General features: G+C 43.1%; 1 protein-coding gene across 3 annotated transcripts in view; it reads left to right on the top strand.

Moving 5' to 3' along the window:
• LOC130213367 (zinc finger protein 236-like) overlaps window positions 1-13,791 on the top strand; it is a 56,673-nt gene that overhangs the window by 41,640 nt on the left and 1,242 nt on the right. The window contains exons 27-31 of one of the 3 annotated variants that reach the window (XM_056444931.1): window positions 1,436-1,593; window positions 1,802-1,852; window positions 2,686-2,880; window positions 9,071-9,200; window positions 12,905-13,078. In XM_056444931.1, coding sequence (XP_056300906.1) covers window positions 1,436-1,593; window positions 1,802-1,852; window positions 2,686-2,880; window positions 9,071-9,200; window positions 12,905-13,078 — 708 coding nt within the window. Of the gene's footprint in view, window positions 1-1,435; window positions 1,594-1,801; window positions 1,853-2,685; window positions 2,881-9,070; window positions 9,201-12,036; window positions 12,881-12,904; window positions 13,079-13,791 lie in introns of those variants that run through there. The other 2 variants (XM_056444933.1, XM_056444932.1) reach the window with 2 other exon arrangements.

Below are 13,791 nucleotides of genomic sequence, written 5' to 3'. Positions count from 1 at the left end.
AGACAAATTTGTGAAATTGGGCTATCCAAATAAACTGAATTGAATTGAATTATTCTACATTTCCCGTACCCACATTTCCTCCGACGTGGTTGAACAGTAGACAGACATTTGGTGTAAATAGAGTGTAAGTGTTCAACAGGTGTCGAAGTTGAGGTAGGAAGACAAAGGGGTCAGATGTGACGTGATAGCTGGTCACCTAACTGTGGCGGCTGCTTCTTTTTTCATCCCCCGCTTCACACTGGAAACCACTGAGTTTTGCCGGTTGGATGCTCTTAATGTGACGCGGCCACAGTAAAAAAAAAAAGATGTTGTGTAACTTATTATAGCTCCGAGGAGAGGAACCACGAGACAGTTAGGGCCATATGGATGTCTTGTGATGATATACCGCATTGTGGCAGAGACCATAAACGTCCTCATTCAAATACAGTTTGTACACATCCGACGCACTAAGACCAGGGAGGTGGATCCCATCGCCTCCCTGCTGAGGTCTTTGCTCTGGCGTCTAGCTTTTTATATCCTGCTGCTGGTTTATGAATCACTGAAGGGTTTATGGCCGGAATGGTTTCTGGCCTTTGTGAACCGTCCCGACCCCTCAGTTGGTCTGGGACTGGTCCACTTCCTGGTCCAGGAGTCAGAACTAAACATGGAGAAGCAGCATTCTGGTCCACATATCTGGAACAAAGTCCCTGAAAGCTGCAGGTCTGCTGAGACCCTCAGAGACCTCCTCAGAGACCCTCAGAGACTCCCTCAGACCCCCTCAGAGACCCCTTTAGAGACTCCCTCAGAGACCCCCTCAGAGACCCCTTTAGAGACCCTCAGAGACACCCCTCAGAGACCCCTTTAGAGACCCTCAGAGACTCCCTCAGACCCCCTCAGAGAGACCCTCAGAGACACCCTCAGAGACTCCTTTAGAGACCCTCAGAGACTCCCTCAGACCCCCTCAGAGACCCATTTAGAGACCCTCAGAGACTCCCTCAGACCCCCTCAGAGACTCCTTTAGAGACCCCCTCAGAGACCCCCTCAGAGACACCCTCAGAGACTCCCTCAGAGACTCCTTTAGAGACCCTCAGAGACCCCCTCAGAGACTCCCTCAGACCCCCTCAGAGACCCCTTTAGAGATCCCCTCAGAGAGACCCCCTCAGAGACCCCTTTAGAGACCCTCAGAGACCTTCAGCTCCTTTAATCCAGCAGTTACTTTAGTGGAACCAGATTTAAAGGATATCAATCAATTTATGCATTTAATTTCTAAAACTGCAACTTTTATTCTATTCTTCTGCTTTTTGACTGTTTGAAATGTTTTAATGGATGTTCCTATTAGTTTTTAAATTGTAACTCTCTTAATGCTTTTATGTAAAATACTTTAGTTTTTGGAAATGAGCCAGTTTAGGACCTGTTAAAAAGTGATGTAACCGGTGGTCCGCATTTCCCCCGTCAGTCTCCAGCCTGCCGCCCAGCACCACCCTCTCGCACGCCGCTGTGTCCCAGAGCCTGGTGATGTCACCGGGGGGCGTCGCCGGCGAGGACAGTGTGACTCTGACGCTGGCCGACGCCCAGGGGATGCTGGACGGTGTCACGCTCAGCCTCAACGCGCAGGTAGAGAAAGAAAAGACCACACACACACACACAGACGCATTTAAAATGAAAAACGGGGGAGGTCGTCGTTTCCTATTATTTGGTATTATTAAAAGGTAAATAAAACATTAATAAAAACAATCGGTGATGTCATGAAGCATGTGCGATCACCAAACTGGACGTCATGGCGTCTGTCCGCCGCCTCACCAGAGTGTCTTTGGCTCTTCAGGGTCAGACGTTCCCCGCGGTGCTGAATGACCCGGGCCAGCAGGTCATACTGGTCAGCCCCCGTTCTATGATATTTAAGATGTATGTTTAAGATGTTCAGAGGAGGCGCTGTCGAATAAATGCGACCGCAGCTTCGACAGGTGATGAATTGAGCACATGGTTGAAATGGCAGCGCGGTAATTAACTGCGATGGATTACCCGTCTCAACAAGTAGCCCCCAGTTGATTGTTGTTGTTGTTGTCACGGGCGGCCTGGAAGAAAACACATTCATCAAACTCTAAAAAGACACGACTGGATATTTATCTCAATATGTACCATATGTACCTTTCAGAGAGTTTTGAGAGGCCGGCTTTCTGATTTAACACAAGTACTTTTTATTTTAGAAAGCGCAATATCTAAAATATAAATGTCATCTAGCAGACGCTTTCATCCAGAGAGATTTACAATCAGTGAATTAAACCATGAGAACAAACTCAGGAACAAGAATCAAGAAAGTAACATTTCTACAAGAAGCCAAACTATAAAAATACCAGTAATACCATGAGTAACACCATGAGTAATATAAGTAATACCATAGGTAATATCCTGATTAATACCATGAGTAATACCATGAGTAATACCATAAGTAATACCATGAGTAATATAAGTAATACCATAAGTAATACCATAAGTAATATAAGTAATACCATGAGTAATACCATGAGTAATACCATGAGTAATATAAGTAATACCATAAGTAATACCATAAGTAATATAAGTAATACCATAGGTAATATCCTGCTTAATACCATGAGTAATACCATGAGTGATATAAGTAATACAATCCAGAAGGTAACGATTGAATACTTTCAGTCCGTAATAATTTGTCTCTGTGTTTCCATCCAGATCACCGACGTCGTCCACAAGGGGTCAAAGGCCGTCCAGGCGGAGGCCGACAGCCGTAACCAGTGCTACTACTGCAGCCTGCTGTGCCAGAACGCCAACACGCTGCGGCGCCACTGTCGCCAAGCGCACGGCAAGGACCGCTGCCACGTGTGCAGCCTGTGCAACAAGGCCTTCAAGAGAGCCACGCACCTGAAGGTAACGGCGCGGGTCATAAACCACTGAGGGCTCATATTTAGGGATGTCTGTTGGTCCAGCTGCAGCTTTCTCTCTATAAACTGAGTGGCCACGGAGCAAGGAGCTAGGAGCTAGGAGCAAGGTGAGGGAGGGTGCAGGGGCATCTTCGGGGTTTGGTTTGACCATTCCGGGCTACCGTAGGAACACGGCTTTTTGGAAAAGCTGAAATCAGAGTTTATTGACTCATGGAGGCATGACTTTATGAAGGTGTGCAGTGGTTTCTATCGCCGGGGTTTCAGAACAACTACGGGGGTTTGGTTTGTCCTTTCTGGGCTGCCGTAGAAACATGGCGGTGGATGTAGATATAAACGACTCGTTCTAAGGTAACGATGTATATAAACGACTCGTTCTAAGGTAACGATTCCTAGTTTGAGGTGATTGTACACTAATGGAATCATTACTTTATGAATATTATCTTCCTTTTCTGCCAATAACCCTCTCCCCACCCCACCCCCCAAAAACACGCTGTTCCATTTTAAGAATACAATAAATCTACCTATCATGGTTTGTCCATTCCGGGCTACCGTAGGGACATGGCAGTGCGACTTGGCGGATTCCGTGAAGAGGTGGACGGACAGCTTTGAAGAACAGTTGAAATTATCTGTCAATGAATGGAGAAGTCTGAAATCAGAGTTTATTGACTCACGGAGGCATGACTTTATGAAGGTGTGCAGTGGTTTCTATCGCCGGGGTTTCAGAACAACTCCGGGGGTTTGGTTTGTCCTTTCTGGGCTGCCGTAGAAACATGGCGGATTCCGTGAAGAGGTGGACGCACAACTTTGAAAAATAGTTATTATTTATAAATGAATGGAGAAGTCTGAAATCAGATTGTATTCCCTCATGGAAACATTACTTTATGAATAATAACTTCCTTTTCTGCCAATAAATCTCCCCCACCTAAAAAAACAAATCCAACACGCTGTTCCTTCTTATGAATACAATAAATCTACGTCACGCATCTTGTTTTTTTAGTTGATCGGAGCCTCTGCCTCAGACCGGGGAACAAACCAGAGCCATCGGACTACTTGAAGCATAAATACTCTTATTTTGTGTTGAGGTCGAACCTCGCAACGGTCGCTCTGAACAACAAAACACTTAAACCGAGAGGTGCAGGCGCATTAGGGAGAGGAGCATGTGTGCTTCTCTCCTCCTCTTCATGCGCTCGAGACACTCGAGGGAGGACATCACTTTATTATACGCAAACGCTCCCCCCCCCAATGTGCTGTGTGTGTTTTTATTACCTTCGCATTGAAAATGCGGAAGGTTATGTTTTGATCGCCGTGTATTTATTTATGTATTTGTATGCGTGTTACTCGCATAACTCAAAAAGTATTAAACCGAATCGCATGAAATTTGGTGGGATGATTGGTTATTATCCGGGGACCATTTGATTAGATTTTGGGATCGATCGGGTCAAAGGTCAAGGTCATGGAAAGGTCAACATCTTCTTTTTACCATCAATTTCTATCCAATTGGCATGCAACTAATGCCAACATGTTCATAATTCAATGCCCAATCTTGTGATATGCGAAGGTATGCGCTCTACCGAGTGCTCGTTCGAGTTATTAAACATTTTTTCTCTGTCGAATGCCATTGTGCCCAAGCCTTTTCATTTCTGTGAATGTGCCTGTAAATGTGTCGCACCACACTGATCAGTAATTGTCTTTCACAAAAGTAATGCCAGAGATTAGGCGGGTGTCCCAGTGAACGTGACCGAGCCTCCTCCCGTCCGGGTCCGCCGGCTGTTCATTAGCGAGCAGCAAGAACTCTGCGGATGCTGCTTTTTTGGATAGAAAAAAAAAGCCCCAGTGGTTGGAGAGATGAATCCGTAGCGCTGTTATCTGATGTCGGCCATGGAAAGTGTTTTTGACTTTTGATAGCTAGACAACCCAAAAATATGGATGTCTAATGTGGGAACGTCGGGAAATCAGTGAAGGATGATGACGTTTTAGAATTATTGGAGGACATTTGTGCTCGATTTGGGTGAATCCTCCGACTCACACAGGGAGGGAGACGAGCTGCTTCTCCTCGGGACAGAATGAAGGAGATTCTATTGAATCGTCTCTTCTCCAAGAAGACTGAACATCTTCTGTCTTTAGATCACACTTCAACTGTCAAGTGCATATGCTCCATCACCCACTCCATCACCCACTCCATCACCCACTGCTCCATCACCCACTGCTCCATCACCCGCTCCATCACCCACTGCTCCATCACCCACTCCTCCATCACCCACTCCATCACCCACTGCTCCATCACCCACTGCTCCATCACCCACTGCTCCATCAACCACTGCTCCATCACCCACTCCTCCATCAACCACTCCTCCATCACCCACTCCATCACCCACTGCTCCATCACCCACTGCTCCATCACCCACTGCTCCATCAACCACTGCTCCATCACCCACTCCTCCATCAACCACTCCTCCATCACCCACTGCTCCATCACCCACTGCTCCATCACCCACTCCTCCATCACCCACTGCTCCATCACCCACTGCTCCATCAACCACTCCTCCATCAACCACTCCTCCATCACCCACTGCTCCATCACCCACTGCTCCATCACCCACTGCTCCATCGCCCACTCCTCCATCACCCACTGCTCCATCACCCACTGCTCCATCAACCACTCCTCCATCACCCACTGCTCCATCACCCACTGCTCCATCACCCACTGCTCCATCACCCACTGCTCCATCAACCACTCCATCACCCACTGCTCCATCACCCACTGCTCCATCACCCACTGCTCCATCACCCACTCCTCCATCACCCACTGCTCCATCACCCACTGCTCCATCACCCACTCCATCACCCACTCCTCCATCACCCACTGCTCCATCACCCACTGCTCCATCACCCACTGCTCCATCACCCACTCCTCCATCACCCACTGCTCCATCACCCACTCCATCACCCACTGCTCCATCACCCACTGCTCCATCACCCACTCCTCCATCACCCACTGCTCCATCACCCACTCCATCACCCACTCCTCCATCACCCATTGCTCCATCACCCACTGCTCCATCACCCACTCCATCACCCACTCCTCCATCACCCACTCCATCACCCACTGCTCCATCACCCACTTGGCCGTAGCTTGGCATACGAGCCTCTGGCTAGCTTAGCATAGAAGCCACTGGCTAGCTTAGCATACAAGCTGCTGGGTAGCTTAGCATAGGAGCTGGAAGCAGCTAGCCTGGTTCGTGCCTCCCAGTAACTCTGAAGCTTATTAATGCGCTAGATGTAAGTGTAAAAATAATATGAGCATATTTTAATTAGTGCTGTGAAAAATAACGCGTTAACTCAGTTAATTCACTTACAGGTTTAACTAGTTTTTTTTTTTTACGCATTTAACGCATGCGCAGAATGAGCTTCCAATCCGTCTGTTGTTGGTCGTCGGGACGAAAAAAGTCACTTGCAAAATGAGCTTCCAATACACCACTTCAATCTGAACTCTGTCCGCTCTCATGCAGACGGTCTGTTCATCGGTAATGATCCTTCCGCAGGTTCACCTCCGGAAACCTGGTGACGACTTTTACTTCCTGTAGATCAGGGTCTCAACACGTCGATCGCGACCTGCCAGTCGATCGCGGCGTAGTGTCGGTAGATCGCATGACATTAAAGAGATTGGCCCGCCCCCTGACATGTTCTCTAGAGCACGTCTTTGTTCTTTTATTAAACTAAACGTCTGTTGTTGATCGTATCTCCACAGCAGCATGTCATTTCTGTCTCTTTGCGTTGCGTTAACACTCATCGATCTCCGTCTGGCGCGCCACAGAGCTCCGTGCGCGCGCATCGGGACCGAGCAAAAAAAAAGTCACCTGTCCGTGTCGGTGAGGTTTCAGCTTTGCAGCGGTGTCCCCGCCGTCCCTTTCATCACGGCCCAGTTCATGAAGAAAACCCACACAGTCAGTTTGCTTCAGCAGCTGCTAGAGGAAGACTAGAGGCCTTTAGATTGTATCATGGTGGAGTTAATGGTTGACAAACAAGAGAAAAATGCTCTGTTTAACCCTCCTGTTACCTTTACATTTACTCACATATTTTACCCTCGGGGTCAATTTGACCCCAGTAATTAAAACCTCCAGAAAATTATTAGAATTAATATTGCTTCCCAAGTTTAAGTGTGAGGTACTTTATGTTTGTTTGTTGACTACCTAAATAGCCCGTTAAATAAATAAAAAAGTTGATATTTCTTAGGGTTAGTGAAAAACAGCCTGGGGTCAAATTGACCCCAAAGAACACCGACATTAAACATTGAATGGGGTCAAATTGACCCGAAAGGTAACAGGAGGGTTAAACATTCTGTTTAGGATGAAGATGTATTAATGTTCCATATGGAAGAAAACTGCTAAATAACTGCTGAGGTGCAGCACCATTTTATAGAAGAATGTATAAATGTATATATCCGTCTTTTCTCATAAATCTCTATGTTCTCACAAAATATACCGAGAATATCGGTAATATGTGATTAATCATGATTAATCCACAAAAACCTGTGATTAACCCGATTAACATTTTTAATCGTTTCACAGCCCTAATTTTAATCTGTCAAGTATTACTTCTGAAGTGAGTGCCCTGACATCGTGTGGTAGAAGGTGTTCTTTATTTGTTTATTTAGTTTTTTAATTTCCAAACTATGAACCCTCAATGCTCCCTAAACCTTCTGCACATCATCAATGTCCTTATAAACCAAAACCTTAGTTTATTATAATTCGTGACCAAGATAAGCATAACACTGGAATGGGACCAGCAGATATTTAACATTTTTGCTTGAAAAATGACACTGCAAAAAAATAAATAGCTGATGATGCATTTTCTGTCGCCATCAAATAATGGTTTCAGTTTAATGACACAGCTGTTTCTAAACTTGACGATGGAAACAAAATAAGTAACTATTCAGTGCACAGAAGATAATAGGCAGAAGGATAATGGGTATATTATTGTCTGGAATGTCCAATAAATAAACGATGAGACCATTTTTTTACTGATCAGTAGTCGGTCACCTAAAAGCACATTTAGATAATAATTATAATAATAACGAACGGGCACTCGGTAGAGCGCATACCTTTGCATATCACAAGATTGGGCATGTTGGCATTAGTTGCATGACAATTGGATATAAATTTATGGTAAAAAGAAGATTTTGACCTTTTCATGACCTTGACCTTTGACCCGATTGATCCCAAAATCTAATCAAATGGTCCCCGGATAATAACCAATCATCCCACCAAATTTCATGCGATTCGGTTTAATACTTTTTTACTTATGCGAATAACACACACGCATACAAATACACGGCTATCAAAACATTACCTTCCGCATTTTCAATGCGAAGGTAATAATAATAATAATAACTAGAATGGGCACTCGGTAGAGCGCATACCTTCGCATATCACAAGATTGGGCATTGAATTATGAACATTTTGGCATTAGTTGCATGCCAATTGGACAAAAATGTATCGTGCTATGGTAAAAAAAAAAGATTTTGACCTTTCCTTGACCTTTGACCCGATCGATCCCAAAATCTAATCAACTGGTCCCCGGATAATAAACAATCATCCCACCAAATTTCATGCGATTCGGTTCAATACTTTTTGAGTTGTGCGAAAGATTTGACCTGTTCATGACCTTTGACCTTGACCTTTGACCCGATCGATCCCAAAATCTAATCAACTGGTCCCCGGATAATAAACAATCATCCCACCAAATTTCATGCGATTCGGTTCAATACTTTTTGAGTTTTGCGAATAACACGCATACAAATAAATAAATACACGGCGATCAAAACATAACCTTCCGGCATTTTCAATGCGAAGGTAATAATAATAATAATAATGTTTGTGATGCAACATCAGCTTCAAAGGAAATGTGCAAAAAAATTGAATAAGAATGTATCTACAAAAATGGTTTCAGCTTCAAAAATATCTTTTCTATGTAAGCACGTTTGATTTTGAAGGTTACGAACTTGTAACCCTAGAGTTCTACAGTCAGAAGAGGACTTTATTAAAACATCGAAGAGAAACCCTCTGAGATAAAGACAACAAACCCTCGGTTCCGTCCAGGGTCGAGCACAGGGACCGTTTGCTCTACTGTTGACGACGACTCATCTCATTTATTTTGTTGCCGATCCGTCTCTGCAGGAACACGAGCGAGTGCACCAGCCGGGCCCGTCTCCCAGCTCCCAGAAGCCCCGGGTCTTCAGCTGCTCGTCGTGTGTGAAGGCCTTCGCCAAGCGCAGCCAGCTGGAGAGACACAACCGAACGCACACAGGTACACCGCGCCCGTCGTTGTCCGTCACGCCGTGTGTCCACAGCCAATCGCTCCGTTACCTCGCCATGAAACGTTGCACTGGCGAGTTACGTAATCGTTTCCCACCTCAATACCCTCGAGGAGGAGCGTTTCCTTATGATTATTATATTTCCAGACACGATTTAGGATTTCAAGAGTCCCGATGCTGTCGTACGCGACATGTTTCTTAGCTTTCCTTCTCAAAGTTGTACATGTTTGTTTGTTTGTTTGTGTATTTTATTCAGTCAATCAAATCAAATACAATATTATCCTATATAATATACAAAAGAGAAAGACTGAAAAGGTATAGGTAGAAGCAAAACATGCTTATAAATTCCTATCCTAAATTGAAATCAAAATAAATCTGAAAATGAAGAAGAAAATAAAACAACAACAAAAAAACAATAAACTAAATAAAAAACAAAATATATTTATATATACTACCACATACATCTTCCATATTAATACGTTTTTAATTACATTTATAACTCTCAAGAATTGTTTTATAAATAATTCCCTTGAAAACCAAAAATGAGTTCACCATTCTTACATCCATTTCAACATTATTCCATAATTGGACTCCAACAACAGAAATACATCTTTTAATCCCTTTTTTAGCCTTTTGTACCGTGAACTTACAAACATCTCTCAAATCATATTTACACTCATGTATTGAAAATAAACTTTGTACACAGTCTGGCAGTGACTTTGTAGGACTCAAAGAAAGGGGGGGCTAAGCCCCAAGGGGAGTGTCATGTTAGGGCAGCGGTTCTCAAACTGAGGGGCGCGTCCCTCTAGTGGGGTGCCAGGGCATTACAGGTGGGGCGCAAGAGCAAAATGCAGATTAAAAAATATATATAATACCTTTGAGTTTTACACAGGTTGCACTTTATTGTTATTATCTATTCGGTGCCAGACGGGTTAATTGCAGCCACAATAAACTATTTCTTTGGTCAAATATTAGTTATTTTTTGCACATATAGAACTGTATTTGTATTCTGTGAAAGTGATTGAAAACTTGGATTATTATTATTTTTTTGGTGGAGCAATCTGGTTTCATTGAAATTCATTGCAAAGTAATTCTATTGTTTGAAAAATCAAAGATGGAGGAGTCACACAAAGTTGTAATTTCGATTAAAAAATTCAGCACGCACCATTTTGTTACAATCTTTCTTCCTCCGAAGTGAGGCGGGACAGATTACATTTGAGAACCACTGTGTTGGGGTATGTCTGCGCAATTTGGGGGGGGGGGGGCTGATATCCATTGTTTACGACAGTTCATAGATTGGTTCAATCAGAAAGTAATTTTTGTCTCTGTAGTTTCTCTTTCATTCAGTCTATGATGAACACAAGAGACAGAACTTCAGGTCACAGTGATATTTTATTCTCATTTCTCTACCATCACTGAGATGAAGATGCACTAGTTCAGTGTCAAATATACCATTCAATGGGAAAAAACTAACAATAAATATATATATTAATGCAAAGAATAGTGAGATGTCGCCAGTTATTTCTTGTATTTCGCATTCGCTCGGCCACACTCTCATTCACTGGAGACGAAGCCCCCGTAAAATCTGCCTGACGACGCCCCTGAACTAACCCGTTCCTTTATGCATACAAACACACGCTTACAAACACGCGCCGATACCAACTAAATGCTTCTGAATGCCTCCGTGGCATCATATTACCATTTAAATGGCGTTAAAGTGTCCTCTCTTATGTCTCGAAGCAAGAGCGACGGGCAAACGATCTTCCATCCCGCGTCTCGTCCAAGGTTTAGCGTCTCGAGTGGAGATGTGTGGCGTAAATAAAGTGCATGAGAAAGGATAAGTGGCTCTAGCTGTGTAAGCGACGGTTTTCTTCTTCCACCATTATTTGAGTGTAAGTGCAGAGAGGAGAGAGATGTCCTTGAATTAGGACATGGAAAAGCTCTGTGCTCGATGAGGGACGCTTTATATTCTATGTGAGAATATGTCCAGGTATCCTGGCGTGAGGGACTCGAATGTGTCCCCGGGACGTCCCACTGCTGAGGCCAGAGCCTGAAATAACCACGAAGAGTCATATCAACCACTCTGTCAATAACTCTCAATAAATCGGGGCTCGTACGGTCATGGAAAACCTGGAAAAGTCAGGGAATTTTAAAATAGTTATTTCCAGGCCTGGAAAAGTCATGGAAAAAAATGTTCTGCCTGATGTTTCTGAAAAGTCATGGAAATGTTTTATATTCAATGTTCATTTACGCTGAGTTTGAAATAATTAATATGTTTTTAAAAGAAAGAGGCTCAAAATATAAGCGGGCATGAGAATAAACATTTATATAAATGTTTATTCTTTTAATGAAACGTTTGTCTCTTATTCGTTCGTGTCGTTTAAGGATATATTTACTGTATGCTTTGGAATTCTCTTTGTTTTTTTGATCCTACATTTTCTCACTTTTTTTCATCATAGACACCGAGATTTCAGTTTGATCACAGAAATTTGGTTTAAAATCATGGAATTAGTAAAATGTGTAAGAACCCTGATACATTGATAACCTGTGTATTCTTCATAAAACTAGAAAATGAAACCCTTTGATATCATTGAATAATACTGATGCTAATATTTATGATATGATATATTCCTTTATTTGTCCCACAGTGGGGACATTTCTAAAATCACAGCAGCGGTGCACATCAGAGCATTATAGAAAATAAATATATACATACAAAAAATACAAAACACAATAACAATACTAAAAAACTAAATACTAAATATACAGGGGGAAAAACAATGTTTCTGACTTCATAAGCTGTGTGTTTAATGTGTGTTTTTTGTTTAGACTGACGCCGTAACGCCTCAGTGGCTTCTGCTCAACAGACTATTAAAAACCACAACAACAACAAAGCTTTGAAGAAAAGCTGAAATTATTTGTAAGTCTGAAATCTGAACGTATCGACAAAAATGATTTCAGCTTCGAAAATATTTGTCTTCTATGTAAGCGAGTTTTATTTTGAAGGTTTCTAAATAAATTGTAACCCTAGTTGTAAGAGAAGAGGAACCACTGTTGTTGTTGTTGTCCTCTCTCCTCTCTTACGATGTTTTGGACAATATATGAATCTCCTGACGTCTCCGCCTCTGCATCTTGCAGAGGTCGGCCGTGGATGATGTGGCCTTCATCGTTTTGATGAAGTGAGAAACTACGCACAAAGAGAGGCGTTTCATCGCGAGGCTGGAAGAGCAGAGGTCGCTTCATTTAGGACCGAGACGGATTATTATTTTCCAATTTTGTGTATTGTGTATTTTATTTTATTCAGTCAATCAAATCAAATACAATACAATAGTATGCTATATAATATACAAAAGAGAAAGACTGAGAAGGTCTAGGTAGAAGCAAAAAATGGTTATACATTCCTATTCTAAATTAAAATCAAATAATCAGAAAATTAATATAAAATAAAGAAAATAAATAACAAAGAAAATAAAAAATTAAATAAAAAACAATATATATATTTATATTTATATATATAGGTATTTGTGTTAGCTCAATGGAATAAATAAAAAATAAGATATTACTTTCGGCGGCTCATTTAGCTTGAAAATTAAGGTTGCTGTTTACATTTCTTTTCCCCACAGCTTCAATTATTTAGTTGACACACACTGACCTCTGACCTGTGGGCGCCCCCGCGGCCCCCTCTCTGTGTTTCCAGGCGAGCGGCCCTTCAAGTGCAGCCAGTGCGACAAGGCCTTCAACCAGAAGAGCGCCCTGCAGGTCCACATGGTGAAGCACACGGGGAAGAAGCCCTTCAAGTGCGAGGTGTGCAGCATCCGCTTCACCCAGAAGAGCAACATGAAGCACCACATGAAGAGGTCCCACGGCTACGGTGAGCAACACACACACACACACACACACACACACACATCAGGCCTCTCTGTTAACCTGTCTCGGTTCTGGCTGACCAATCGGAGCAGAGGGAGGTTATTTATTTAGTAATATGGGCTCCTGTGGCGTCTCCGGGAATGAGTCTTCTTCTTCTTCTTCTTCTTCTTCTTCTACTTCTACTTCTTCTACTTATTGTTCTTCTTCCTTCTCCTTTTTTTTCTCTTCTTCTTTCTCCTTTTTTTCTCTTCTTCATCATCCTTCTTCTTCTACGTCTTGTTCTTCTTCATCCTTCCTCTTCTTCTCCCTCTTCTTCATCCTCCTCCTTTTTTCTTCTTTCTCCTTCTTTTCTCTTCTTCATCCTTCTTCTTCTACATCTTGTTGTTCATCCTCCTCCTCTTTTCTTCTTCTTCCTGCTTCTTCTTCTTCCTCCTCGTCTTCTTCTTCGTCCAATCACACGGCGGAGGAAATGGAATGTGCCATTTTTTGTTGTTGAGCACAACACATTGTTTCCGCTTTTCTCTGGAAACCGATCCCAGAATTCCTGAGAAACGCCAGAGTTTCAAATCCCGGTGTTCCGTCTGTTCCGTCTGTGAGGGAAGGCGTCGTGATGTCGACATGTTTTTTAAAAGCCCTCGTCGTCTCTTCCTCCTCTCACTGGTCGACATGTGTGTCTGGTCACGACTCCGCTCTGAGGTCGCTGGAGGATCACACGCC

This window comes from Pseudoliparis swirei, chromosome 22 (assembly GCF_029220125.1).
Source record: "Pseudoliparis swirei isolate HS2019 ecotype Mariana Trench chromosome 22, NWPU_hadal_v1, whole genome shotgun sequence".
In the NCBI taxonomy this organism is placed as follows: Eukaryota; Metazoa; Chordata; class Actinopteri; order Perciformes; family Liparidae; genus Pseudoliparis; species Pseudoliparis swirei.
The sequence above is the reverse complement of the archived record's forward strand: the minus strand, read 5'-3'. Positions and strand labels throughout refer to the sequence as shown.